The sequence below is a fragment of the Lithobates pipiens genome, unplaced genomic scaffold (genome assembly GCF_037356315.1).
Source record: "Lithobates pipiens isolate NorthernLeopardFrog02 unplaced genomic scaffold, aLitPip1_a1.2 Scaffold_8, whole genome shotgun sequence".
Lineage (NCBI taxonomy): Eukaryota > Metazoa > Chordata > Amphibia > Anura > Ranidae > Lithobates > Lithobates pipiens.
In genome coordinates, this window is record NW_027507903.1 from 48,090,262 (window position 1) to 48,117,073 (window position 26,812).

The 26,812-nt window shown below is 43.6% G+C and overlaps 1 protein-coding gene across 3 annotated transcripts in view; it reads right to left on the reverse strand.

Annotated features, from left to right (window-relative positions):
* The window catches only part of FES (FES proto-oncogene, tyrosine kinase), a 292,890-nt gene that overhangs the window by 133,041 nt on the left and 133,037 nt on the right, over positions 1–26,812 (reverse strand). For all 3 annotated transcript variants that reach the window (XM_077471222.1, XM_077471221.1, XM_077471223.1), the window contains one exon: positions 10,196–10,379. In XM_077471222.1, the coding sequence (XP_077327348.1) occupies positions 10,196–10,379 (184 nt within the window). The remainder of the gene's footprint in view (positions 1–10,195; positions 10,380–26,812) is intronic.

The following is a 26,812-nucleotide window of genomic DNA, read 5'->3' on the forward strand; positions in this document are numbered from 1 at the left end:
AACTATTTAGGCGCAATTCGCACGGGTGACTAGCACCGGTGTGAATGACAGTGGCAGAAATCTACTTATTCCTGCTGCTATTTCTGCCCCCTGTGAGTGGTTAGCTGCAGCCACTGAGCCCAAAATGCATCCAGCAAGGATTATTCGCAGGCAATTCGGACAGCAACTGATAGCTGCAGGCCGCCAAGCTCTGTACACTTCAATGACAGGTCCCTTGCGGCCGCAGCTATCAGTGGCTGTCTGAACAGCCGGCGATTACCTGCGGTGATCCCTCCTGGATGCACTTTGGGCTCTGCGGCTTCAGCTGGCTGTTCACAGGTGGAAGTAACAGCAGCAGGAATTAGCAGATTCCTGCCATTGTCACCCACACGGGTGCTAGTTTCCCATACAAATGCTGCCATACAAATGGGCCCTCAGGAGCTTTTTGCCAGAATTGCAATGTTTGTGCTCCCCTCCATCTTCACCTGGTCTTCCAGGTTCAGAGTCTTCAGGTTGGGATGCGTTACCCCCCCACATTCACACGGGAGTTACCTTGTCCCAGCACAGAATTATGCGCAAATTGTACGATGAGCTGCGCATGAGTGGCTCAGTTTGCATTCACAGAAAAAAGTGAGAGACAGGTAGATGCATCTATTATAGAAGAGACATTCACAGTCTCTTCTGCCATTAAAAGAAAAAAAAAACGTCAGCACGGAAAATAGGAAATAAGGAAATAAGATTTAAAAAACAAGCAATCCCTGGCCTGTCTAAGTGCTTTTAATGTGAAGTTATTCCTTCTTAAAGCAGAACTTTACTCTCTCAATCAACAGTGACTATTTTTAATCCTTATACCGCTAATTATAGGAAATAGATAGCGAAGTATATTTTATTTACTTGTTTTAAACTTTTTTTTACATTTCTTCAGTTACTTTTTAGTTTCCATGTCTGGCCCTGTACTACTTTTGAATCCTTAGACTGGTCACCTGGGGTTAAACCACATTCTTTTTTTTTCCTTTTCCGAATATTCAATCATGAGAACACAAAAGAAAGACACCAACACAGAAGACACAAATAAAAGAGAATATAAAAAATAATAAAAAAAAAATAAAAATAAAAAAAAATTATATTTATTTGTAAGATCACAAAAGGAAGGTAAACACATTACAAGGCACACATAAAAAAAAAAAAAATACACAGACTTTTTTTTATTTTTTTCCTTCCCCCTTCTGTTTAATAAAGATTGAATTATAAAAAAAAAAAAAAAAAAAAAAAAAAAAAAAAACACATACTCCATCTTCAGCTATTTGTACTATTTGTACCCTTCTCATAAAACCATCGGATTGGATGGGTGTGTGGTGGATGTGTGGTTTGAGTGGGTGTCTGCAGTTGGTTTCTTGTCTGGTTTTGAAAACGTTGTCATTTTAACTTTTTGTTATGTTGGGGGTTTTTGCAATTTTTGTTTTATTTTTATCTAACATAGCTTAAAGTGATTGTAAAGTCTCATAAAAAAAATAAAATAAAAACATGTTATACTTATTTGCTCTTTGCAGTTGGTTTTGCACAGAGCAGCCCTGATCCTCCTCTTGTCGGGTCGCTCTTCGCTGCTCCTGGCCGCTCCCTCCTTTCGAATGCCCCCACAGCAAGCAGCTTGCTATGGCGGCACCTGAGCTTCCTGTGTCCATTCATACATGGAGACCCAACCCGGCCTCACCCCCTCTCTGTCCCGATTGGCTAACTGACTTTGATTGACAGCCGTGGGAGCCAATGGCACTGCTACTGTGTCTCAGCCAATCAGGAGGAGAGTCCCAGATGGCTAAGAAATTTGTGGACATCGCAAGAAAGATGGGGCTCAGGTAAGTAATTAGGGAGTGCATTATGATAAAAAAACCTTCTGCCTTTACAACTCCTTTAATAAAGTTGTTGACCAGTTGATCCTCTTTCTTTGTGGACCTTTCGTTCTCCTTAAATATAGTTCCTGGTTTACACGCCTAGGCAAATTATGACATACATCCCAGGAGTCTTCATAAGAGGAGGAGGAGGAGATTTCACACCTTCCTGCCTGCATGCCCAACCTAAGGGCAGATGGATTCCAGATTCCAGGAAGTAAGTTAATCTGCCCTTACTTAAAGTGGAGTTCTGGACTTTAAAATAAATAAATAAATAAGACAACAGTAAAGTTAGCCCAATATTTTTCTTATATTGTGAAAGATAATGTTACACTGAGTAAATTGATACCCAACATGTCACGCTTCAAAATTGCGCCCGCTCGTGGAATGGCGACAAACTTTTACCCTTAAAAATCTCCATAGGTGGCTTTTAAAAAATTCTGCTGGTTGCATGTTTTGCGTTACAGAGGAGGTGTTCAAACCACATGGGTGGTTTGAACACGTTTCCATATGCGGGCGCTACTCATATATGCATTCGCTTCTGCACGCAAGCTTGGTGGGACGGGGCTCGTTTAAAAATTTATATTTTTTCTTATTTATTTTACCTTTCATTTTTTATTTTTACACTGTTCTTTAAAAAAATAAAAAATAAAAAATTGTGTCACAATGTAAACATCCCTTGTAATAGAAAAAAAGCATGACAGGACCTCTTAAATATGAGATATGGGGTCAAAAAGACCTCAGCTCTCATATTTACTTTAAAATGCAATAAAAAAAAAAGAAGACTGGCCCTTTAAGAGCTATGGGCGGAAGGGATGTTTTGGTGTTGCTTCCGACCTGCTATGGTATGGAGACAGGTGGGGGCCATCTTCCCCTCACTCGTCTTCATACCCAGGAAGGGACAACATCTGATCACCTCCGCCGGGTCCGGTAAGCGGCGGAGGGCACCGGAGCCCCACTCCAACCACCGATAGAAGTTATCTCAAGTCGAATCTGCTGCAGAGACCACTTTTATCTTGAAGAGGACCGCCGGCCAAAGAAGAGGATACCAGGGTTATGGCAGCTAGCTGTTGCCATAACAACGATATTCTTCTTCAAAGTTAGGACGTACATCGGCGTACGGCGGTCCATAAGTGGTTAATAAGTGCCTTGCACAGGTCCAGGGCTGGTATTGAGCCACAAGGAACCAGAAGGGGGTGCGCATGCGCACGTCCTAGACTCGGAGGCAGGCAGCGGCGTACCAGTACGTTGTTTTGCTTGCTTGTTTGTCCACAGTACATTGTACCTTACGTGGTTAAAGGGCTTTAAAGCTGTTGATACCCGCAAAAAAAACCTGTAAGGCAAAGGCCAAATGAGCTAGTATACTAGCTCATTATGAAATATTTTCTTAATTATGATTACCTTAGAACGAAGCCCCCCGCATCACATCCTGGTCAATCCCCTCTGCGTTTCTTCTGGGTTCACGGCTCTGGCCACACAGTGGCTGGAGCTGCGATGACATCACTCCCATGCATGCGTGTGGGAGTCCTCCGTTCCGGCACGATATGCCGTCCCTTTGCCGGACCTTTACTGTGCACGAGCCGCTGACATCAAGGGCTTCATGCAGGGTGAATATCTCCTAAACCGTGTAGGTTTAGGAGATATTCATTTTACTTACAGGTAGGCTTTATTATAGGCTTACCTGTAGGTAAAAATGTAAAAAAAGGGTATACAACCCCTTTAACTGCTTATTCAAAATATGTAAATACTTTATTGTGCATGATATGGACATGGCTAATCTATAACGCAAAGTCTGTGCTAATACACAGATTATTCCTAACCATGATTGCTAGAGCTGAGTGAATTGATTTTCAGATGATTCTAATACTTTCAAGAAGAACCTCAATTCTCTGATTATTATTCCTGGATGTGTGATTGTTTTCACTGAGCTTCAAAGAATTGATTCACACATTTCTACTGATTACTTTTGCTTAGATCATCAACCAAAATAGGGGCTGGTAATGTATCAAGTGCTCAGATGAATATCTATGAACAGAAACTATGACCAGAAACTCGTGAGATAAGTCTAAGAAAAGATCACGAGATTTGTTTGCTTGCGTTTGACATGTGTTGACACGTTTTGACATGTCAAACACAAGTCAGCAGAATACCATTGACGTCGGTGGAATACTATAGATGACAGTTCAAAGGCTCTGCTTGACCTGAGTTTCTTTGGATGCACCATGTTCTACTGAGGTGCAAGTCATACAGCCTTTTCTTCTTAAAGTGGTTGTAAAGATTTTTTTTTTTAATGAAATAACAAAACATTTCTATACTTACCTGTTCTGTGCATTGGTTTTGCACAGAACAGCCGATTCACATCTTCTGGGGACTTTCGCCGGCGATCCAGGCTCCTCCTCTTCAAGTGCGCCCCATGGAATGCCGCTTTTCATGGGGGGCACCTGTGTGGGCTTGCTCCCAAGTTCCGCTATTGTGTCCAATGACACAAACAGCGGGACTCAGTCGGCCCCATCCCCCCCCCCCCCACATCACAGGGTTTGGTTGACAGCAGTGGGAGCCAATGGCTCTTGCTGCTACCAATCTGCCCAATGAGGAGAGAGACAATGGCTGGAGTCACTGTGCTCAAGCACATCGGTGAATCTGATTGCGCTCACCCTTATGCCACGTACACATGATTGGACTTTCTGGTGAACCAGAGTCTGGCAGACAATTCGATCGTGTGTGGACTCCAGCGGACTTTTTCTTCCCAAAAGTCCGGCAGACCTAGAAATAAGACTGGCTTCAAATTTGTCCGCCAGACTCGGCTTTTAGCAGACAATCCATTCGTCTGTATACTGGTCCGACTGACTAAAACCGGCGCTAGGCAGCTATTGGCTACTGGCTATGAACTTCCTTATTCTACGTCATCATGTTAGAATCCGTCAGACTTTTGGAGTGATCGTGTGTTGCCAAGCCAAGCCAGTTCGTTTGAAAGTCCGGCGGACCTCAGCTGCAAGGTCCGTCGGATTGTCCGTCGAAAAGTCAGGTCGTGTGTACGCAGCATTATGCATAGAATGTATTAAGGTAAAAAAACATCAAGACTTTACAACCCTCTAAATGCAAAATTCTGCTTTTGCATTTATTTATTTTTTATTTTACAGTTCTGTCCCCTATGGGGTAAAGTACTTTGACCCATTTTTCAGAGTGTTTTCTAACCTTGTTCTGAAGTTCAACCCGCCCCTTTCCCTTCCTGCCGCGGCTGACATGACAACAGCTATGAGGGAGACGGCTGATTCATAGATGGAGCTGGTCTTGGCTGTGAGCACATTCTATCTATGATCTATGAATGGAGGGGTTGGACCTTTAAATCATCCGCCTGTCCTAGAGCAAGTTTCATCAATAGAAACTGTAATATGAAAAGAAAGAAATCGTGAGAAGATTAGGGAGGTGGGGGGCATGGATGCAGGAAGATTTAAAGTGGAACATCACTCTCTCAATCAACATTGACTATTTTTAATCCTTATGCTGCTACCATTATTAAATAGATAGGAAAGTATATTTTATGTACGTTTTGAACTTTTTTTTTACATTTCTACTTTTACTTTCTGGTGTCTTTGCTACACAAATTATTATTTATTATTATTATACAGGATTTATATAGAGCCAATAGTTTGCACAGTGCTCTACAACATGAGGGCAGACAGTACACTTACAATACAAATCAATACAGGAGGGAGCCTCAAATTATGTCAACAACCCAGGAGTTTTCAGGAGTGGAGAAGGGGTTTTCTCCTACCTGCTAAGGGCAGATGGATTGCTACAAAAATCATCTGCCCTTGCTCAAGATGGCCACAGCCACTAATGCTTAGGAGGGGTGTTTTTTTAAAGTGATTTCTCAGAAAAATAAAGCATGGAGACATGGATGGATAGGGGAGTTTGTATTATTTATAGCAATTTAATTAAATTGTGTTTTTAGTTTGTGGTGCTCAGATGCAGCGCAGTTCCGCTTTACCCTAAAAGAAGAGGCATCAGTACAAGGGTCACATACTACTGACTGTAAGCTATGTACCTTGTGCTGATTTCTGTTCTTTAACCACTTAACAACCGGCCCATAGCCGAATGACGGCTACAGGGCGGTTGTTTAACTCTGGGAGGACGTCATATGACGTCCTCCCAGAATTCCGCTCTCGCGCGCCCCCTGGGGCGCGCACTCGAGAGCATCCGTGACCATCACGGATCACGGTAAACGGCCGCTCATCGCGGACGTTTACCACGTGATCGCTCCGTCAAATGACAGAGTGATCACTTGTAAACAAACCGGCGTCATAACAGCGGAGGGGGAAGAGATCGGTGTCAGCAGCGCTGTGGGCTGCATCTGCAGTGCCCACATTGCTGCTCACCGAAAATTAACCCCTCAATTCCCTGCCATTACTCTGCAATACTCTGCAACACCCGCCAATACCCTGCAACACTCTGAAATGCTCTGCGACACTCTGCAATGCTCTGCGACACTCTGCAATGCTCTGCGACACCCGCCAACACTCTGCAACACCCGCCAACACTCTGCAACACCCGCCAACACTCTGCAACACTCTGCAATACCCTGCAACACTCTGCAATACCCTGCAACACTCTGCAATGCTCTGCAACACCCGCCAATACCCTGCAACATTCTGCAATGCTCTACAACACCCGCCAATACCCTGCAACACTCTGCAATGCTCTGTAACACCCGCCAATGCCCTGCAACACTCTGCAATGCTGTGCAACACCCGCCAATACCCTGCAACACTCTGCAATGCTCTGCAACACCCGCCAATACCCTGCAACACTCTGCAATGCTCTGAAACACCTGCCAATACCCTGCAACACTCTGAAATGCTCTGCAACACCCGCCAATACCCTGCAACACTCTGCAATACCCTGCAACACTCTGCAATGCTCTGCGACACTCTGCAATGCTCTGCGACACCCGCCAATACCCTGCAACCCTCTGCAATGCTCTGCAACACCCGCCAATACCCTGCAACACTCTGCAATGCTCTGTAACACCCGCCAATGCCCTGCAACACTCTGCAATGCTGTGCAACACCCGCCAATACCCTGCAACACTCTGCAATGCTCTGCAACACCCGCCAATACCCTGCAATGCTCTGAAACGCAATTCTCTGCAACGCCATACTCAGAGATACCCAGCCATACCCAGCCATAGTCAGTGATTCCCTGCAATACCCAGCCATAGACACCCCCCCCCTCCCGCCGCACTCCAGTGCTTCTACCGACTCGCCAATACGATCAAAGCCAATACCCTGCAACACTCTGAAATGCTCTGCAACACCCGCCAATACCCTGCAACACTCTGCAATACCCTGCAACACTCTGCAATGCTCTGCGACACTCTGCAATGCTCTGCGACACCCGCCAATACCCTGCAACCCTCTGCAATGCTCTGAAACACCTGCCAATACCCTGCAACACTCTGAAATGCTCTGAAACACCTGCCAATACCCTGCAACACTCTGCAATGCTCTGCAACACCCGCCAATACCCTGCAACACTCTGCAATGCTCTGAAACACCTGCCAATACCCTGCAACACTCTGAAATGCTCTGCAACACCCGCCAATACCCTGCAACACTCTGCAATACCCTGCAACACTCTGCAATGCTCTGCGACACTCTGCAATGCTCTGCGACACCCGCCAATACCCTGCAACCCTCTGCAATGCTCTGCAACACCCGCCAACACTCTGCAACACTCTGCAACATTCTGCAACACCCTGCAACACCCTGCAACACCCGCCAATGCTCTGCAACACCCGCCAATACCCTGCAACACTCTGCAATGCTCTGCAACACCCGCCCATGCCCTGCAACACTCTGCAATGCTCTGCAACACCCGCCAATACCCTGCAACACTCTGCAATGCTCTGAAACACCCGCCAATACCCTGCAACACTCTGCAATACCCTGCAACACTCTGCAATACCCTGAAACACTCTGCAATGCTCTGCAACACCCGCCAATACCCTGCAACACTCTCCAATGCTCTGCAACACCCGCCAATACCCTGCAACACTCTGCAATGTTCTGCAACACCCGCCAATACCCTGCAACACTCTGCAATGCTCTGCAACACCCGCCAATACCCTGCAATGCTCTGAAACGCAATTCTCTGCAACGCCATACTCAGAGATACCCAGCCATACCCAGCCATAGTCAGTGATTCCCTGCAATACCCAGCCATAGACACCCCCCCCCCTCCCGCCGCACTCCAGTGCTTCTACCGACTCGCCAATACGATCAAAGCCAGAATCTTTTTTTTTTCAGGCTTCCCAGCTTAGAGGTGAGATGCGGGGTCTTATTGACCCCATATCTCACTGTAAAGAGGACCTGTCATGCCATATTCCTATTACAAGGGATGTTTACATTCCTTGTAATAGGAATAAAAGTGATCAAAAAAATTATTTTTGGGGAAAAAAATGTCAAACGAAAATAAAGTAAAATGAACAATAAAAATATATTTTTTTAAAGCGCCCCTGTCCCCATGTGCTCGCATGCAGATGCGAACGCATACGTAAGTCCCGCCCACATATGAAAACGGTGTTCAAACCACACATGTGAGGTATCGCTGCGAACGTTAGAGCGAGAGCAATAATTCTAGCCCTAGACCTCCTCTGTAACTCAAAACATATAACCAGTAAAAAAAAATTCAATCGTCGCCTTTGGGGATTTTTAAGTAGCGAAGTTTGGCATCATTCCACGAGCGTGTGCAATTTTGAAGAGTGACATGTTAGGTATCTATTTACTCTGCATAACTTCATCTTTCACATTATGCAAAAATTGGGCTAACTTTACTGTGTTTTTTTTTTTTTAAGCACAAAACAGTTTTTTTTTCCAAAAAAGCATTCAAAAAATTACTGCGCAAATACCGTGTGAGATAAAAAGCAATGACCACCATTGTATTCTCCAGAAATGTCAGAATTGTCCTGGGTGCTCCAGAACGCCTGATGGCGCTCCCTGCATGTTAGGGCATGTTAGGGCTCTGTATGTGGCCACACTGTGTAAAAGTCTCACACATGTGGCATCGCGAGTAATAGCAGAATGTGTTTTGGGGTGTAATTTGTGGTATGCATATGCTGTGTGTGAGAAATAAACTGATACTATGACAATTTTGTGAAAAAAAAAAAAAAGTTAAAAAAATCTTGATTTTGCAAAGAATTGTGGGAAAAAATGACAACTTCAAAAAACTCATCATGCCTCTTACTAAATACCTTGGAATGTCTTCTTTCCAAAAAGGGGTCATTTGGGGGGTATTTGTACTTTTCTGGCATGTTAGGGTCTCAAGAATTGAATTAGGCCGTCAGTACTTCAGGTGTGATCAATTTTCAGATATTGGCACCATAGCTTGTGGACTCTATAACTTTCACAAAGACCAAATAATATCCACCAAATTGTACTTATTTTTACCAAAGATATGCAGTAGTATAAATTTTGGCCAAAATTTCTGAAGAAAAAATTACTAATCTGCTAAATGTTATAAGGGAAACAAAGAAAAATTCATTTTTTTACAGAATTCTCTGTATTTTTTCTGTATTGCAAGCTGCTTGCTCTGGGGGCACTCAGAAGGAGGGAGGGGCCAAAGGTTTCAGTGAGGGATCCAAGAAGAGGAGGATCTGGTCTGTTATGTGCAAAACCATTGCACAGAATAGGCAAGTATAACATGTTTGTTATAAAAGAAAAAAAAAAGAAAGCCTTTAATAGCACTTTAAAATTTCTTGCAGACCCGATAACAGACATTTTTCACCATGGGTTTCCTTTGTACCTAGAAAATGCACATTAAATACATACATTTTTTCCCAAACAAAAGCCACATTCATACATAGAACTTTATCCAGTTGAGAAATCATTTCCATTATTCTCCTTCTCATTTTCTTGTCACTGCATGTGAAAAGAATTGTCGATTTTATCCCACTAACCACTAGAAAATTGATGAAATGTTTAGAAAAGGAATATTTTCTAATGAAATGCTACTAGTGTATGACCAGCTTTACATTCACAATGAAGCAAAAAAACAACACAATAAAGGTCAAATGTATAATGCAAAAAAAGAACAACTTGTGCATCTAGCATGTCTTCCTGAACTGCAATCACTGACATTCACGCCTCTATAAATTGTTAGCATTGCGTAAAGCTGATCTGTACATGCCAAAGGTATGATCAGAAAAGACAAGGGTTGCCCTACATTCCGGAGACAGAACATGAATAACATTGTCTGCACAGCCAGAAGATTAAAATCAGTGCAGCTGTACGGAAATGCTTTGGGTTTGTTTCGCCTTGGTTTCTACGTACAGAATCATCACCATCTTTTCATGGAGGTACTGCAGGGACTCGTGCAGGCTGGGCAGGCTCATGGTGTAGTGCTGCTCGTGGTGCAGTCTGGCTGCCTTGACCGCCAAGATATACTGATTGTGGAGTGTGTGCAACTTCCAGGTGTTCTTCACATATTTCTCCTTTGCTTTATCACGATCCTTGTCTGAAAAAGACCAAATAATATTTACAACATGTCCTTTTTTTGTAAATAAAAAAAAAAAAAAAGAGAACAAAGAAGTAAACTATGATTTTCAAACCGCAGTAACCAATCAAAATTCAAGTTGCTATAATCAGACCAAAGAAAGTATTGAATTTATGCATTGCTCTTTGCTTTAATAAACAGGCTAAATATAGTCATACATTTAGACCCCTTTCAAACTAGGGCGTTTTTCAGGTGGTTTTCAGGCGCTTTAGCGTTAAAAAAGGTGCCTGTAAAGCACCTGAAAGAAGCATCATCTGCAATCCCAATGAGAAAGCCCGAGTACTTTCACACTGAGGTGCTGCGCTGGCTGGGCGTCAAAAAAAAAAGTCCTGCAAGCAGCTTCTTTGCAGCACTTTTGGAGCGGTGAATACACCGCCGTCGTGCGCTGCCAGTGTCAAAGGGCACATAAAGTGGTTGTAAACCCTTACAACACACTTTGACCTACAGGTAAGCCTAGATTAAGGCTTACCTGTAGGTCCAAGAAATATCTCTTAAACCTACACGGTTTAGGAGATATTTGCTGAAAGACAGGCACCGCTGTCTACGGCGCATGCGCCGTAGACGGCGGCGCGCAGGCTCACTGAGCGTGCCGCCGTCAACGGCGATATGCCGCGAGTTGCGGCTCCCGTGCGCATGCGCGGGGGTGACGTCATTGCGGCTTCGCCGAATGACAGCAGCGGGGCAGCGAGACCCACCGAGAAGATGGATGCGCCAGACTACAGGGGGCAGCGGTGACTTCGCTGGCTCCTGTGTCAGAGCCATGATGACATCACTCCCGCGCATGTGCATGGGGCCGCCAGTAAAGGCACACTCACTGAAGCAAACTGGCACGTATGCGCCATTGCTTCAGTGCGCATGTCCCGATGATGTTGGCACATGCAAATACAGGGGATATCTCCTAAACCGAGCAGGTTTACGAGATATCCTGGGTAGCTACAGGTCAGTTTTATTATAGGCTTACCTGTGGCAAAAAGTGGTCTGTAATGCTGCGTACACACACTCAAATTTTCCGATGAGAAATGTTGGATGTGAGCTTGTTGTCGGAAAGTCAGACTGCATGTATGCTCCATCGAACATTTGCTGTCGGACTTTCCGCCAACAAACGTTTGCTTGCAGGTTCTCAAATTTTCCGACAACAAAGTCCGATCGTGTGTACACAAGTTAAAGGTTTACAACCACTTTAAAATGATGTACAATCTGGAGATGTCCTATTCTAGAATGTAAAACAAACTCAGTAATTGTTCTACATAAATGTAGCAATATTCACAAATGTAGGACACCCAACGTCAGAGGTGATTTATTCTTGCAAAGCAAATACACCTTTGCACACTGGTACTGACTATTACTGAAACGTTTCTTTCCCTCACTCAGCTAATGCGACCCCAGAAGGGTTGCCAACCGCCAGTATATTTACTGACAGTTTGTAAATATCAGTGATTTTTTTACAACTGCCAGTAAATATCAGAGGCTGATAATTTCATGCTGTGTTGACTTTATAAGTGTAAATCAAGAAAATTACTTTGTTGTGGGTGATGTCAGTGTTTCCATATCATTTATACTGTTCAAATATTCAACGTGTTAAGCCCCATACACACGTAACATATATTCACTTCCGCATTGTATTTCAGTTATTTTTAGCGTACTCCTATTACTTTGTATGATCTTGACATTTGTAAACTAAAGCCCCATACACACTATCAGATTTTCTGCAGATTGTTTCCTTCAGATTTACCAAAACCATATAATATGAGGTTAAACCTTAGGAGTTTCAATGTGTAAGTGTGACGGACTGGGGTTTATATGGTCACAAAACAGACACCCCAAAGCAAAGTACATATTCATTTTTTTTTTATATTTCTAAACATGTCCCTTCTATTCTATTAATAACCAGTAGATGGCAGAGAAGGTACACAAACAGAGTCTATATAAGGCCACACACCATGTGACTGGAAATTAAACTACTTCCAGCCATAAAGTCAGTGGTCATATCTCATGCTGTTTGTGTGATTCTTTGCAGGTATGTACTCTAAATTGTTCCTAATCTGTATTAACCTGTGATAGAAAGATTCCTAAACATCTTGAGCAGATGCAGAAAAAGTCTCAGCAGATTTTATGCTATAGTTTTGCTGTAATTAGAAGTTTAGAACAGCATGTGTCAGAAACAAGGGAAAAGTGCAAAAGAACATGAAAATACTGCATTAATCAGAACAAATGTCTATGATAAACACTAAACCTTTCTAAATAGGTATATTTAAACCTGATTTATTGGAAATTGCATAGATTTATAGAAGCACATGTTTTCTGTTATTTAATATAGAAAAAAACCTATTGTATGTAAAGCTTATGTATTGCATCATACAGACATGCAATGTGCACCATCTAGTGGTTAAAAAAGAGTACTACAATGATATTATTTGTATTAAAGCAATGCATCGCTAGTATGATTATTGCACACTTAAAGTGTACCAGAGAGATAAAGATAATTATCTATAACACTGAATAACAAGGATATATGTTATTAAAATATAGTAATGTTCATTGTTATAACTACGTTTTAAAATACTTTAGTTAAAATCGGTATTATATATATTGTTAATGTTTATAAACATGTGACTATAAAAATGTAAAAGATGTATTGTTATGTAAAAATTAAACTACTTCCAGCCATAAAGTCAGTGGTCATATCTCATGCTGTTTGTGTGATTCTTTGCAGTCCACGCCAAGCTGATCACCTTATCTCATTGCGTCTACAATCATCGGCTCTCTTAATTCACATTTTGAGGCCGGTAACATTTGCAATCAGGCAGGCCCTTGTACTACATGGTTTTGGTAAAGCTGAAGACAAAAATCAGCAGAAAATCTGATAGTGTGTATGGGGCTTAAGTTTTCAATAGGAGTTCTGTAAATTCTCTGGTTGCCAGTAAAAAATGTGCTCCGCCAGTAAATTTTTCATGTTTTGTCAGTAAAAAATGCTGTGGGAGGTTGGCAACCCTGGACCAAAGTACTAATGGAGAGGGGCTGAGGCGGGTCTAACAAGGATTCTACGAGGCACCCAACGTCCTTCCTATCAACCAAGGATGTCATTGGTTGTTAGGACACTAGCAGCTGGAGGGTTATAATGGTGCACAATGAAAACCTGTGACTTTTTGCAACCAAAAGGCAGGCTTGATCCACCAGCTGGCTTGTTTACAATTTTGGGGGCAATTGGGAAAGCGGAAGGCACACCAGGGTGCCTGGGCATATTGATTGAAAAAGACTGATGTAGAGCTGTGTTGTGAACAGCTTCTCAGAAGTGACTTATGCTGATAACAGAGAAACAAAGCACCAGAGAGAAACAACACTTAGAGCTTTGGAGAGAGATAAGTAAACACTACAGATATACAGTGGGGGGGGGGGGAGGAAATAATTATTAGATCCCTGCAGATTTTGCAAGTTTGCCCACTTACAAAGAAATGAAGGGTCTATAAAATTTTTATCATAGGTGTATTTTAAATGATAGAGACAGAATATCAACCAAAAATCCAGAAAAAAAACACACGATACAAATATTATAAATTGAGTTACAGGTCAGTGAGTAAAATAAGTATTTGATCCCCAAGAAAAACATGACTTAGTACTTGGTGGAGAAAGCCTTGTTGGCAAGCACAGAGGTAAGACGTTTCTTGTAGTTGGTTATCAGGTTTGCACACATCTCCGGAGGGTTTTAGGTCCACTCTTCTTTACAGATCTTTTTCTAAGCCTTTCCCCCTCTAGGCCTCCCACAATTTGACGCATGCTCGGAAGCACTGAACTTCATTTTCGCGGCTCATCATAGTGTTGTACGTCACCGCGTTCTTGACGACTGGAATCTGGTGTGACTGTGTGTAGGCAACACAAGCTTGAGCGGAATTCCATCGGAAAAACCATCCAAGACTTTTCCGACGAGAATTCCAATCATGCGTACACAGCATAAGAGCTTTAAGGCTCACCCCCCCCCCATGATAGTTGCCAATTATGGATTTAAAATTGCCATACGCTACATCTGACAACACTTTCTGTTTTAGTAAAAAGTATTGGTACTCGCTGTACCCTCCTAATTCAGAAAGTGTCCATACTGAGTGTAGGCATCTGAAGCCTGCTAGGGGGTCTCTTCCAGAATAATATGCTGCTGGCTACCCAGCAAGCACCTCCCGCTCTCACACATGTGCAGTGGGAACTTATCACTGCCGTAGCAATGGACCCTAGCTTTGCGTCCGGTTTAGAAATAATGCGATGCTAGCAACGTAGGATGCCCATTGACTCCTAGGATTGATTACACTGGTATCCCAAGAACCAATGCGAAAAAGGATATGATGGTAGTGCAGCTTTTTCAACAAAAAAAGGTTCTATATATGATAAAAAAGGCCCTATCCAAAAAGGAATGGCGAAGCGATCGGCAACACATGCAGACATGCATGCAAATTAGGATGGAACTCCGCTTTAACATGTTGGGTATCTATTTACTTGCTGCAACCTTAACATTTCTATTTTACAAAAAAATCTGTAATATTTTGTGCTATTGTGCCCTAAAATGAACTTTAGTGTCATTTATAATGGACATTTGCACTTGATAGACCATTGTGCTAATATCATATGACATAAAAATTTGAATCCATCCTCATTTTATTCTCCAGGGTCCCTACTTTCATTAATATCCAATGTTTGGGACTTTTAACTAATCTTAAGAATTAAAATGATTTTTAGACAGACACTTGCAAAAATGGCTCAGACAACAAAAGGGTTAATTATAGCCCAAGCGTGGGGATGGCTCTTTTTGTGTTTAAACCACATTTAGAGAGACATGATAGGAGGCTTTGAGCAGAATTGAAGATATCTGAATGTAGGCGGGGCCTAGGAAGTATGTACTCAGAGGAAACCACCACACAGTCTTTGGGGGTTACAAGTAGTTTAACTAATGCGCTGATGAGAGAGGAGAAATAGAACAGCGGTAACAGAATATTCAGCTCAGCATAAACTGTCCCACAATTACAAGTACTGCAGGAGTGCTTCCGCTGGAGCAGTGGTTTCCAAACTGTGGCCCACGGGCCAGATGAGGTCCTTTGCTCTCCTTTATCTGGCCCTTGACACAATGTTCTTCTCACTAATATAAAGCACTATTCCTCCCACTGACACCAACGATGAGGCATTATTCCTGCCACAGACACCAACGATGAGGCATTATTCCTGCCACAGACACCAACGATGAGGCATTATTCCTGCCACAGACACCAACGATGAGGCACTATTCCTCCCACTGACACCAGGGATTGGGCACTCACTATTGCTCCCACTGAGACCAAGGATAGGGCACTATTCCTCCCACTTACACCAATGGTGGGGCACTATTCCTCTCATTAACACCAACGGTGGGGCTCTATTCCTCCTCCTACTGAATGTTTTCTACTTCCACAGACCACCAAGCCTGAGACATTGTGCACTTGCTCTGATTATCTGGCATTTTCTTCTCCCACTGGTTAAAGTCTGGCCTCCCTAAAGCCTGAAGAATAGCAAACTGGCCCTTTGTTTAGAAGGTTTGGAGGTCCCTGCGCTGGGGGGGGGGGTGGGCTATAGAATACCGATGACTGGTGGCACAGCTTCCTTTGCTCTCTGAGACTGTCGTGTATTCCTGTCCTAGGTACCAAAGTGTAGTGTAGACAGCAAGAGAATTTTTAACCATCCCTTCTTGTCCTGCTCTATTTTTTTTTTTTTTAGCAGAGACCCTAGAGAATAAAGTGGCGATCGTTGCAATTTTTTATGTCACACGGTATTTATGCAGCGTTTTTTTGGAGGAAAAAACTATGAAAGGTGATGTTACACCAAGTAAATAGATAACCAGCATGTAATGCTTTAAAATTGCGCACGCTCGTGGAATGGCAGCAAACTACCGTACCTAAAAATCTCCATAGGCAACGCTTTAAAAATTTCTACATGTTACCAGTTTAGAATTACCAAGATGTAATGCTATAATTATTGCTCTTGCTCTGACGTTGACGGCGATACCTCACATGTGGTTTGAACACCATTTACATATGTGGGTGACCTACCTATGCATTCACCTCTGTGCGCGAGCACAGGGGGACGGGGTGTTTTAAAAAAAAAATATTTTAATACTTTCTTTTATTTTTACACTGATGCTTTAACATTTTTTTGAATCACTTTTATTTCTATCACAAGAAGTATAAACATCCCTTTTGATAGAAATAAGCAGTGACAGGTCCTCTTTATGTAGAGATGTGGGGGTCAATAAGACCCCACATCTCTCCTCTACAATGTAAATAATTGATCTAATGCTTTAAAAAAAAAATCTTATTTTGATTGGGCAGGAATTGGACGTGACGTCATGACGTCACTCTGGTCCTCCTAGACCAGCGTTTCTCAACTCCAGTCCTCAAGGCGCCCCAACAGGTCATGTTTTCAGGCTTTCCATTATTTTGCACAGGTGATTTGATCAGTTTCACTGCCTTAGTAATTACCACAGCTGTTTCATCTGAGGGAAATCCTGAAATCATGACCTGGTGGGGCGCCTTGAGGCCTGGAGTTGAGAAACACTGTTCTAGACCATAGACATGAGCTGGGCCCATCGTTCCTCCGCTCATCTCCGTGACCTGCGGTTCTTGGGGCTACCGATCATACAGGTAAGCCCTAGAACCACCAGAAAGCGTCAGAGAAGGGTGACCCGTCCCACCACTTCTAAAAGTGATCCAGCTGCAAGTTCACTGCTTGGACCACTTTTATCAGTTAGAGAACCGCTAGCTGAAAAAAAACAAAACAAAAAAAAACAATATAGGGGTTAAAGTGGTTATAAACCTTTGTGTTTTTTCCTATGCATTAAGATGAAGAAACACTTGGGAATTGACCGGCCCCCCAGCCCCCTGCTCCCCCCCCCCCTCCCATTTTACTTACCTGAGCCCTGGAACTTGACCCAGCGGGGACGCGCTCTCTCTCTCTGCCTGGGGTTATTGGCTCTTGATTGGATAGATTGATAGCAGCGCAGCCATCAGCTCCCACTGCTGTCAATCAAATCCAATGATGCGGGCACCAGGGGGCGGGGTGGAGTCATACATTCGGCATCTATAGACACGGAATGCTGGAATCAATAGTGTGCCCGCAAGGTAACCCCCTCAGGAGAGTGCTTCTCCTAGGGGGTTATCTGCTGTGGGGAGGAGCCGCGAGAGCCGGTGTGAGACCCCAGAAGACCACAGTGGAGGTAAGTATGATATGTTTGTTATTTAAAAAAAAAAAAATTAACCCTTACAATCACTTTAAGGCATATTGCTGCAGCTATAACCCAGGTATTCTACTTCCAACTGAGGATGTAATTTGTCCATGGTCCAGTCAGCAAAAGAAGTTTCTAGGAATAGGGAAGAAGGATTTGGGGAGCTGTCTATAGTTCCTGGCCAAGCAAACAGCAAAATGTCTCTTGTATTGCACCACGTGTATTGCAGATGTGCAGCAATGGTGGAGTGACCCCACATTACATATCAAAGTATAAAAAAAATGACATACTTTTCTGCTTACTCATCAATAAAATAATGATTTACAAACTGAGCACATAAGGTACTTATATAAAACTACAAAATACTATAAAAGTAACTGACACAACACTGGCAGAGGCAATGAACATAATGGCCTTTAACTCATGGCTTACTGAGATATAAAATGTAGCAGCTGAAAGAGGTAAAACTAGCTTGTTAGAACATATTCTGACTTCTGAAGAACTTTACTATTTGCATTAATATGGGTACGCACCATGGAGACAAGATAGGAAAACTGGAATTTTTAGCAAGCGTTTCCTTATCCCCCAGTGACTTCTCATTATTATTCCGTGCTGGTGTGTTCTTTAAAGATAATGTGCTGAGATTTTAATATGCAGGAATAGGCTCATACAAATCCTTATGTCTTCCTTTATCCTAGCCTTACATTTAAAGTGACACTAAATTCTGGATTTAAAAAAAAATCTAGTATATATTTCTAAAGTGGTATTAGACTCAAATATATATATATATATATATATATATATATATATATATATATATATATATATATATATATATATATATATATATATATATATATATATAAAAAAAAACGCTGACAGGAAGGTTTTTTTTTTTATGACTGAAGAGACCCTAATGGTCATAAATGCTTCCCCATGCCTGTCAGCAGTAATGTATACGATGCTGGGCATGCGCAGCTTAGAGTACATTTATGGCACTCGCTGTGTGCCATGATGAAGTGAGGCCCTTTGGCTTGAGCAAGAGTGATGTCATTGTGGCATGGCCATTCAAACAGCGTGAACCCGGAAGGAAGGCCAAGAGAAGATGGTAGTGCCCGAGCACTGACAGTGCAGGGCTGGAGGGCTTCCTCTGACAGGTAATCTCTCATAATGTGCTAGTATGCGGTACATACAAGCACATTACAGAATTTTCCTCCTGGAGGCCTGCTTCGAGTTTTATTCCACTTTAAATCCCAGCTCCAGAATGTTAGCGACCCTCTTCCCACCCTCTCTAACTACAGTAACTGCTGGTATGAAAGAAAAAAAATGAAAAAATATCCAAATGCTCATTTTACTTAAAGTGATGCTAAAGTCTCTTTTTTGTTTCTTTAAAAATAACAAACAAGTTATACTTACCTGCTCTGAGCAGTGGTTTTGCACAGGGTAGCCTGGATCCTCCTCTTCTCTGGTCCCTCGCTGGCTCTCTTGGCCCCTCCCTCCTGTCGAGTGCCCCCACAGCAAGCAGCTTGCTATGGGGCACCCGACCTGAGACACAGAGTTACGATTTGGCCCTGCCCCCTCTCTCTCCTGATTGGCTAACTGACTTTGATTGACAACAGCAAGACTTTGCTGCTGTGTCTCAGCCAATCAGGAGGAAGAGTCCCGGGCAGCCGAGGCACTCATGTACATCGCTGGATAGAGATGGGGCTCAGGTAAATATCTGGGGGGGGGGGGGGGGGCTGAGGGAGCTGCTACACACAGAATGAAGGTTTTTATATCTTTAAAAATCTATAGCAAAAACTTCTGCCTTTACAACCACTTTGAAGGCAATTTTTTTTCTAAATTCGAGCTTCTCTACCAATATACCACGTACCTCTGTTGTAGAAAAGAAAAAGCTTTCTCTAAATTCTAGAGCAAACCTCAGTTTCCAGTCACTCCCATAGAAAACTCCTCTATTACTACCTGAAACCCATCCCTTAGACACCTTTCACACTGTGTCGTTTTGCAGGCGCTATTACGATAAAAATAGCGCCTGCAAACCGACCTGAAACAGCCGCTGCTGTGTCTCCAGTGTGAAAGCCCCGAGGGCTTGCACACTGGAGCGGTGCGCTAGCAGGACGGTAAAAAAAGACATGCTAGCCGCATCTTGGGATCAGTGAAGGAGCAGCGTGTATACCGCTCTTCCACCGCTCCTGCCCATTGAATTTCAGGGGCACTGTGGCTATACAGCTGTCAAAGCGCCTCTGCAGAGGCGCTTTGCGGTGCTTTTTAACCCTTTCTCGGCATCTAGCGGGGGGTAAAACCACCCCGCTAGTGGCCGAATAGCACCACAAATCCGACGGTAAAGCGCCGCTAAAAATATCGGCGCTTTACCGCCGACGCACCTCCTGCCCCAGTGTGAAAGGGGCCTTATGACATGAAAACCATTCAAAGGAAATACTTCAGCAGCTGACCTCATTAACACACACCCTGCACCTGCCCTTCCTCTATAAGAGATTGCTCCCGCCCACTCTTGCGCATGTACAGCTCATTGTGCATTCAATAGAAGACTGCGAGGAGGCAGGTAAGTGCTTATTATTGCAGAGGAGACATGAAACTTCTTCTTATCTGATTCCTCCCCCCCTCCGGTGCCACATTTGGCTGTTTTTTGCAGGTACCCTGTCCCCACTTCCGGGAGACCAGGCCGTGGCGAAGTACGTCAGCAGCTCGGCCCCCCTTCTGCCGGGCCAGTGAGGGAGCGCAGAGCGCATGCGCAAAAGGCCTGAAAGGCTACACTGCGAGTTTTCTTACCAGCAATGGTGGCGGCAGCACCCGACCAGCCGATATAAACATTGGCTGCGGTGCCGACATCGCTGGACTCCAGGACAAGTAATGTCCTTATGTTAAAACTCAGCAGCTACAGTATGCGTAGCTGCTGACTTTAAATTTTTAAAGGAGCGGGTGGACCTCTGCTTTAAGTTTAGTTCCACTTTATCTGAAGCCGTGATCACATGACAGTCCTTCTCTCTTCTTCTATTTACTTCCTGGGGTCCTTCTTTGGGTGTCCACATCAGTGCCTGCTTGATATGGACACCTCTTATTGATGGAGGCCACACTTCCAGTGACCAGGTCTTCTCTCTTAGGCTCCAGAGGCAGGAGATCCCAAAGAGGTGGTGGAGATGGGGGGAAGTGCCCGATAAGATCTGCTCCCTGGGGCAGGAAATGAGCTCATACAGGAAACTTTGTCCTTGTTCCAATACACTGCAGGATGGCTAAGGGCCCAGTTCACACTAGAACTGAATGTGAATCGCTTTACATGCAGATTTGTGCAGTGCAATTTCAGCCCCATTCATTTTGAATAGGCTGAAATTGCATGGCACCAAAAAGTAGTGCATGCACTACTTTTTGAAACGTGACAGAAACCACATTGCATGGTACTTTTGTGCCATGCCAGCTAGTGCAGACAGGTGCAGGCAAACAACCTGCCTTTGAGGTGTTGTTAACTTGACTCTCGCAGCAGATCGCAAGGGCAAATTAGAGATGCACCAAAATTTCAGAAGCTGAAACATTTTACAGCCATTTTACTGTGCTTATAGTGTTTTTTTCATAGGTCATGTGATTCAAAAACGTCATCAAAAACGTAACACGGGTGCGTTATTGATACATTCTTGTTGCGTTTCCAATGCATTTCAATGGGGAGGTGTGTTTTTTTTAACTGACCAAAAATGCAGAAAGACTTTTAACACAACAGAAGCGCAACGGACCAATGTGAAGACATACATAGAGTTTATGCATTTTTCTTGAGCTTTTTTTGCGCTAAAGGTGCTGATAAAGGCCGACAATAAATTCATATTCATTTAATGCTCTTTATGCATGATACTAATTAAAAAGTTGAATATAATATAATTATATATAAAAATATATATATTTTTAAAAACTGTCATTTTTGGTTTCGGCCAAATACATTCTGAATTTTCAGTTTCGGCACCAAAACTTTTATTTTGGTGCTCCTCTATTTGAAATCAAGTCTGAGGAGTAAGGTAATTGATGTACAATGCACTATTTACCATAAATCACAACTTTCTGAGATGGGAATGAGGGACACCTATCAGCAAAAGTATGGGAGTATAGGACACACCCCATTGCCACACCCCGTTAAAGGAGAATTGTACAAAAAATAAAATTGGTTAACCCACAAGTTTTTTTTTTACCACTACTATTGCTTTATATTGGCTTTTGAAATCTACAAATGCAGCAATTTAGAAATCATATAAAAGGTTTAGCCCTGGAAAACACTTTTTGATAGATAAAGTGCATTTTATATACAACTATATGGATCAGACCAAAATGAGGGACAAATGAGGAGGAATGAGGGACAGAGGGACATTGCTCCAAATCAGGGACAGTTGGGAGGTATGTATTTACATGTCATTTTTTCCTAGAGATGGGCCTTCTTTTGCTGCTGGGACCTGATTTCCAATTAAGGGGTGGCTACATTCGTTCTCTATGGTCCCACTGTATGTAGGAATGTAGCCACCCTCTCTTGCTCACTCCCGAGATGACTATGGAACAAATTGTAGTGTACTAAAGCAGTGCACATGACCACAGCTAATGTGTGCTGTTTGTTCTATATAGAATAGAAGCGAGGGGGAGAAGGAGAGGATTCGGAACTCACAGAGGACCTTACAAGGAGGCAAAAAACACAGCAAAAAAAACGATTTAATGAAAAGCAGATTACAGGGTCATTAAAGGGGTTGTAAACCATGCATTAAGGTGAAAAAACTTCTGGCAATAACCGGGCCCCCATCCCCCCTCCCCGTTTTATTTACCGGAGCCCCATATTTACATTAGCGGAGACGCGCTGTCCCTCTCTGCAGGGGGTCTCAGCTATTGATTGGCTTGGTTGATAGCAGCGCAGCCATTGGCTTCCGCTGCTGTTAATCGAATCCAATGACGTGGGTGCTGGGGGGCGGGGCCGAGTCTGGCATTCGTGCCTATGGATGCCGAATGCTAGACTCGGGAGTGAGCCCCCGCAAGGTAACCCCCCCGGGAGAGTGCTTCTCCTAGGGGGTTATCTGAAGCGGGGAGAAGCTGCGAGAGCCGCCGGGGGACCCCAGAAGTTGAGGATCGGAGCCACTCTGTTCAAAACGAGCTGCACAGTGGAGGTAAGTATGATATGTTTGTTATTTAAATAGAAAAAAAAACGATCCTTTACAATCACTTTAAATAGTGGATGTGTATGGATTATTTCTGCAGAATAAGGATACCCTTAATTATTATTCTAAAAAGCCAGCTCCGTTCAGAACAATAAGTTATCGGAAATCTCCCCAGAGGGGTCACAGACAGTGACAGAAACCTGGCAGTCTTACTTGCAACTGTTCTATTGAAACTGTCAGATGGAATCTTCTACTTTCCTACAGCCAGTGCTATTAGGACCGGTTCACACTGATGCGGTTTCCGCACCGCATCAAAATCGCACCCCATTCATGCAAACCACTGTGGGTGAGTATATTAAAGTGGACCTTCAGTCATTTTTTTCATCTTTCCATCTATTAAATCCTCTGCCCTTGTTTTTTTAACGTTAAAGTAAAACATAGTAAAACATTTTTTTTTCTGCCAGTAAATACCTTATGCAGCCCACTTCCTGTTTGGTCATTAGCCTAGGCTTATGACATCATGCACAGCTCTCTCACTGTGAAAAGGAAGGGAGGGGGGATGAGTCATAAGAGAGCCAATGAGATCTGCAGAGCTGGAGGCGTGCCTCTGTGTAAATCCAGGAAGTGAACAGGCAGCAGGTTCAGCTCACCTCACAGTGAAAATTGCTGCAGCTAGACTTAGTGGAGGGAGATTTCTGCAGCATATTTGGCAAGTACAGAATCACAGTATATATAAAATAATATGCAAAGTGGTTGTATGGAAGCTTCAGAATGGCAAAGATGTTTTTATTACAAATTATGTGAGCAGACTGCAGTTGCTCTTTAAGTTAATGACACCCCAAAATCATTTTGCAAAACGCAGTGCGATTTTCAGAATCAGATTGAATGGGTGTGAACACCCATGCGATCTAATTCTGGTGCTGCAAAAAAAAGGGGTCCTGCATGATTTTGGTGTGAATGTGTTTTGCGATTTGAGCCATACAGTATAAATGGCTTAAATTCCACTGCTGCAGAATCGCATGTAATTTTAACAGCAAAGTGGTGCGTGTCCTGTCCAAATCGCACCCCGTGAGTATGAACCGGGCCTGACCCCCCTACTGCTAAGTGGGAGGGTTTTCCTGCTATAACCAAATGCGTAACAAATTGCTGGTAAATGAATCGAGTTACTGGAAATCTTGGAGCTTTCTGCATACAAACCATCATCCCCAGCGCTCCCATGATTACAAAGAAACTACATTTTAATTGAATTTATGAAGCTTTAGCAAATCAGAAGGCTAAATATTGATACAGGTAATAATTTTGTATAAAGCTAAAAATTTGAATTAATCATAACGGTAAATTAAAAATAGCTTTTACCAATCTTTCAGTGAAAGCAGATTTTTACTGTAAATTATAAATACATACAGATCAGCCATGACTAGGACCACCCAACTAATATTGAGCAGGTCCCTCTTCTTCTGCCAAAACAGCCCTGACCCATCGAGGCATGGATGCCATGAGACCTCTGCAGGTATGCTGCTGTATCTGAAGCTGTATTGTTATAATACTGTGTAGTTGGCAGACAGGTCCAGGACCTAGGAGCTCTGTCCAAGGGTCTATTCATATCCGGTACGGTAGGATCAGGGCTGGGACAAGGGGAGGGCAGGAAGGGCAGCTGCCCTTTGGCACAGTGGAACAAGGGGAAAGAGAATGGACAAAGGGCAGTAAACCAATGCTACGGCATGCATTAACAGTGTGAGAGGGGGTGCAGTTCCACATCCTTGCCCTGGGTGATAGACACATTTTTCCTGATACTGGGTAGGACAGTGCTGGGTGGCTATTCCGTCAGTAAAAGATCCTTTAAAGTGATAATTAAGATTCAAATATTTTTTTCTTTAACCGCTTCAGCCCCGGAAGATTCTACCCCCTTCCTGACCAGAGCACTTTTTGCGATTCGGCACTGCATCACTTTAACTGACAATTGCGTGGTCGTGCGATATTGCGCCCAAACACAATTGACGTCCTTTTTTTCCCACAAATAGAGCTTTCTTTTGGTGGTATTTGATCTCCCCTGCGGTTTTTATTTTTTGTGCTATAAAGAAAAAAAGAGCGACAATTTTGAAAAAAGGCACATTATTTTTTACTTTTTGCTATAATAAATATCCCCCAAAAATATATAAAAAAAACTATATTTTTCCTCAATTTAGGCTGATACATATTTTTCTACATATTTTTGGTGAAAAAAAATTGCAAGAAGCGTATATTGATTCGTTTGCGCAAAAGTTATAACGTCTAAAAAATAGGGGATAGATTTATAGCATTTTTTTTACTAGTAATGGTGGCAATCTGTGATTTTTATCGTGACTGCGTCATTATGGCGGACACGTTGGACAATTTTTACACATTTTTGGGACCATTGACATTAATACAGTGATCAGTGCGATTAAAAATGCATTGATTACTGTAAAAATGTCACTGGCAGTGAAGGGGTTAACACTAGGGGGCAGTGAAGGGATTAAGTGTGTCCTAGTTTGTGTTCTAACTGAAGGGGAGAGGGGACTGTGCAGGGGAGATAACAGAGTATGAACAGACGATCTGTAATTTCCCCCCTCAGAGAACCGGAAACTGTGTGACTCAGCAGCGACCGCCGCGCACTCGCATTGGCTGGGGGGGGGTGAGCGAGGGGCACGTGTCCACAGGGCAAAGCGACTTCGTCGTTTTGCCCAGCTGAGCCATACTGCCGCAGTACAACTGCGGCGGCTGGTCGGCGTGTGGTTAAAAATAACAAACATGTTACCTGCTCTGCACAGTGGTTTTGTACAGAGCAGCCCTGATCCTCCTCTTCTCGGGTCCTGCTTCAGTGCTCCTGACCCCTCCCTCTTGCCGAGTGCCCCCACAGCAAGCAGCTTGCTATGGAGGCAACGGAGCCGAGCCATAGCTCTGTGTGTCCATTCAGACAAGGAGCCATGGTTTGGCCCCGCCCCCTCTGACTTTGATTGACAGCAGTGGGAGCCAATGGCGCCGTTGCTGTATCTCAGCCAATCAGAAGGGAGAATACTGGATGGCTGAGGCTCTCATGTACATTGCTGGATAGAGATGGGCTCAGATAAGTATTAGGGATGCTGAGGTGGGCTGCTACACACAGAAGGTTTTTTATTTTAATTCATAGAATGCATTAAGATAGATTCCTTCTGCCTTCACAACAACTTTAAGTCCTGTAAGTTGTGAAGTGGGGCCTCCATGGATCGCACTTGTTTTTCCAGCACATCCCACAGGTGCTCGATTGGATTGAGATCTGGAGACTTTGGAGGCCAAGCAGTGGCGGGCAGTGCATTGTGGGCGCACAGGCCCCACCCCCTTGACACCTCTGCCGCCATCCCTATTCATGTGCCCGACCCCTTTCAGGACGCTGGACACATGAGATACTATGGCAGGGATAGGTGGGGGGTGTGTATTTTGAAGCATGTGATTAGAGGCAGAGGCTCTAATAGGCTTCAAAATAGGGTGGGCTTGGGGCGCAGAGCACTGTTGTGTGGCATAGCGAATTAAGTTTCGCTTTCTTCAAACTAACGTTCCTCCCTGCCAATCAGCAGGCAGGTCAGTGAGACCTGTCTCACGATTGGCCAAAGCATTAGGCGATCCTATCGGACACAGGAGCCGCAGCTGCCGCTTCCCTCCGAGGAGGAGAGCTGCAAAGGAAGAGAGCCGAGGAGAAAAAACGGCGAGGAGGAGAGAGGCGCTGCTTCTTTGTTTGCGTGGCCCCCCTCAAAAATTTTGAGCACCAGCCGCCACGGAGGCCAAGTCAACACCTCAAACTCATTGTTGTGTTCCTCCTGCTGAAAGGGGTCACTGCCATTAGGGGGGGACCATTTACATGAAGGCGTGTACTTGGTCACCAACAATATTTAGGCAGGTAGTAAATGTCGAGTAACATCCACATGAATGGCAGGACCCACGATTTCCCAGCAGAACATTGCCCAAAGCATCACCCTGTCTCCGCTGGTTTGCTTTCTTCCTAAACTGAATCCTGGTGCCATCTCTTCCCC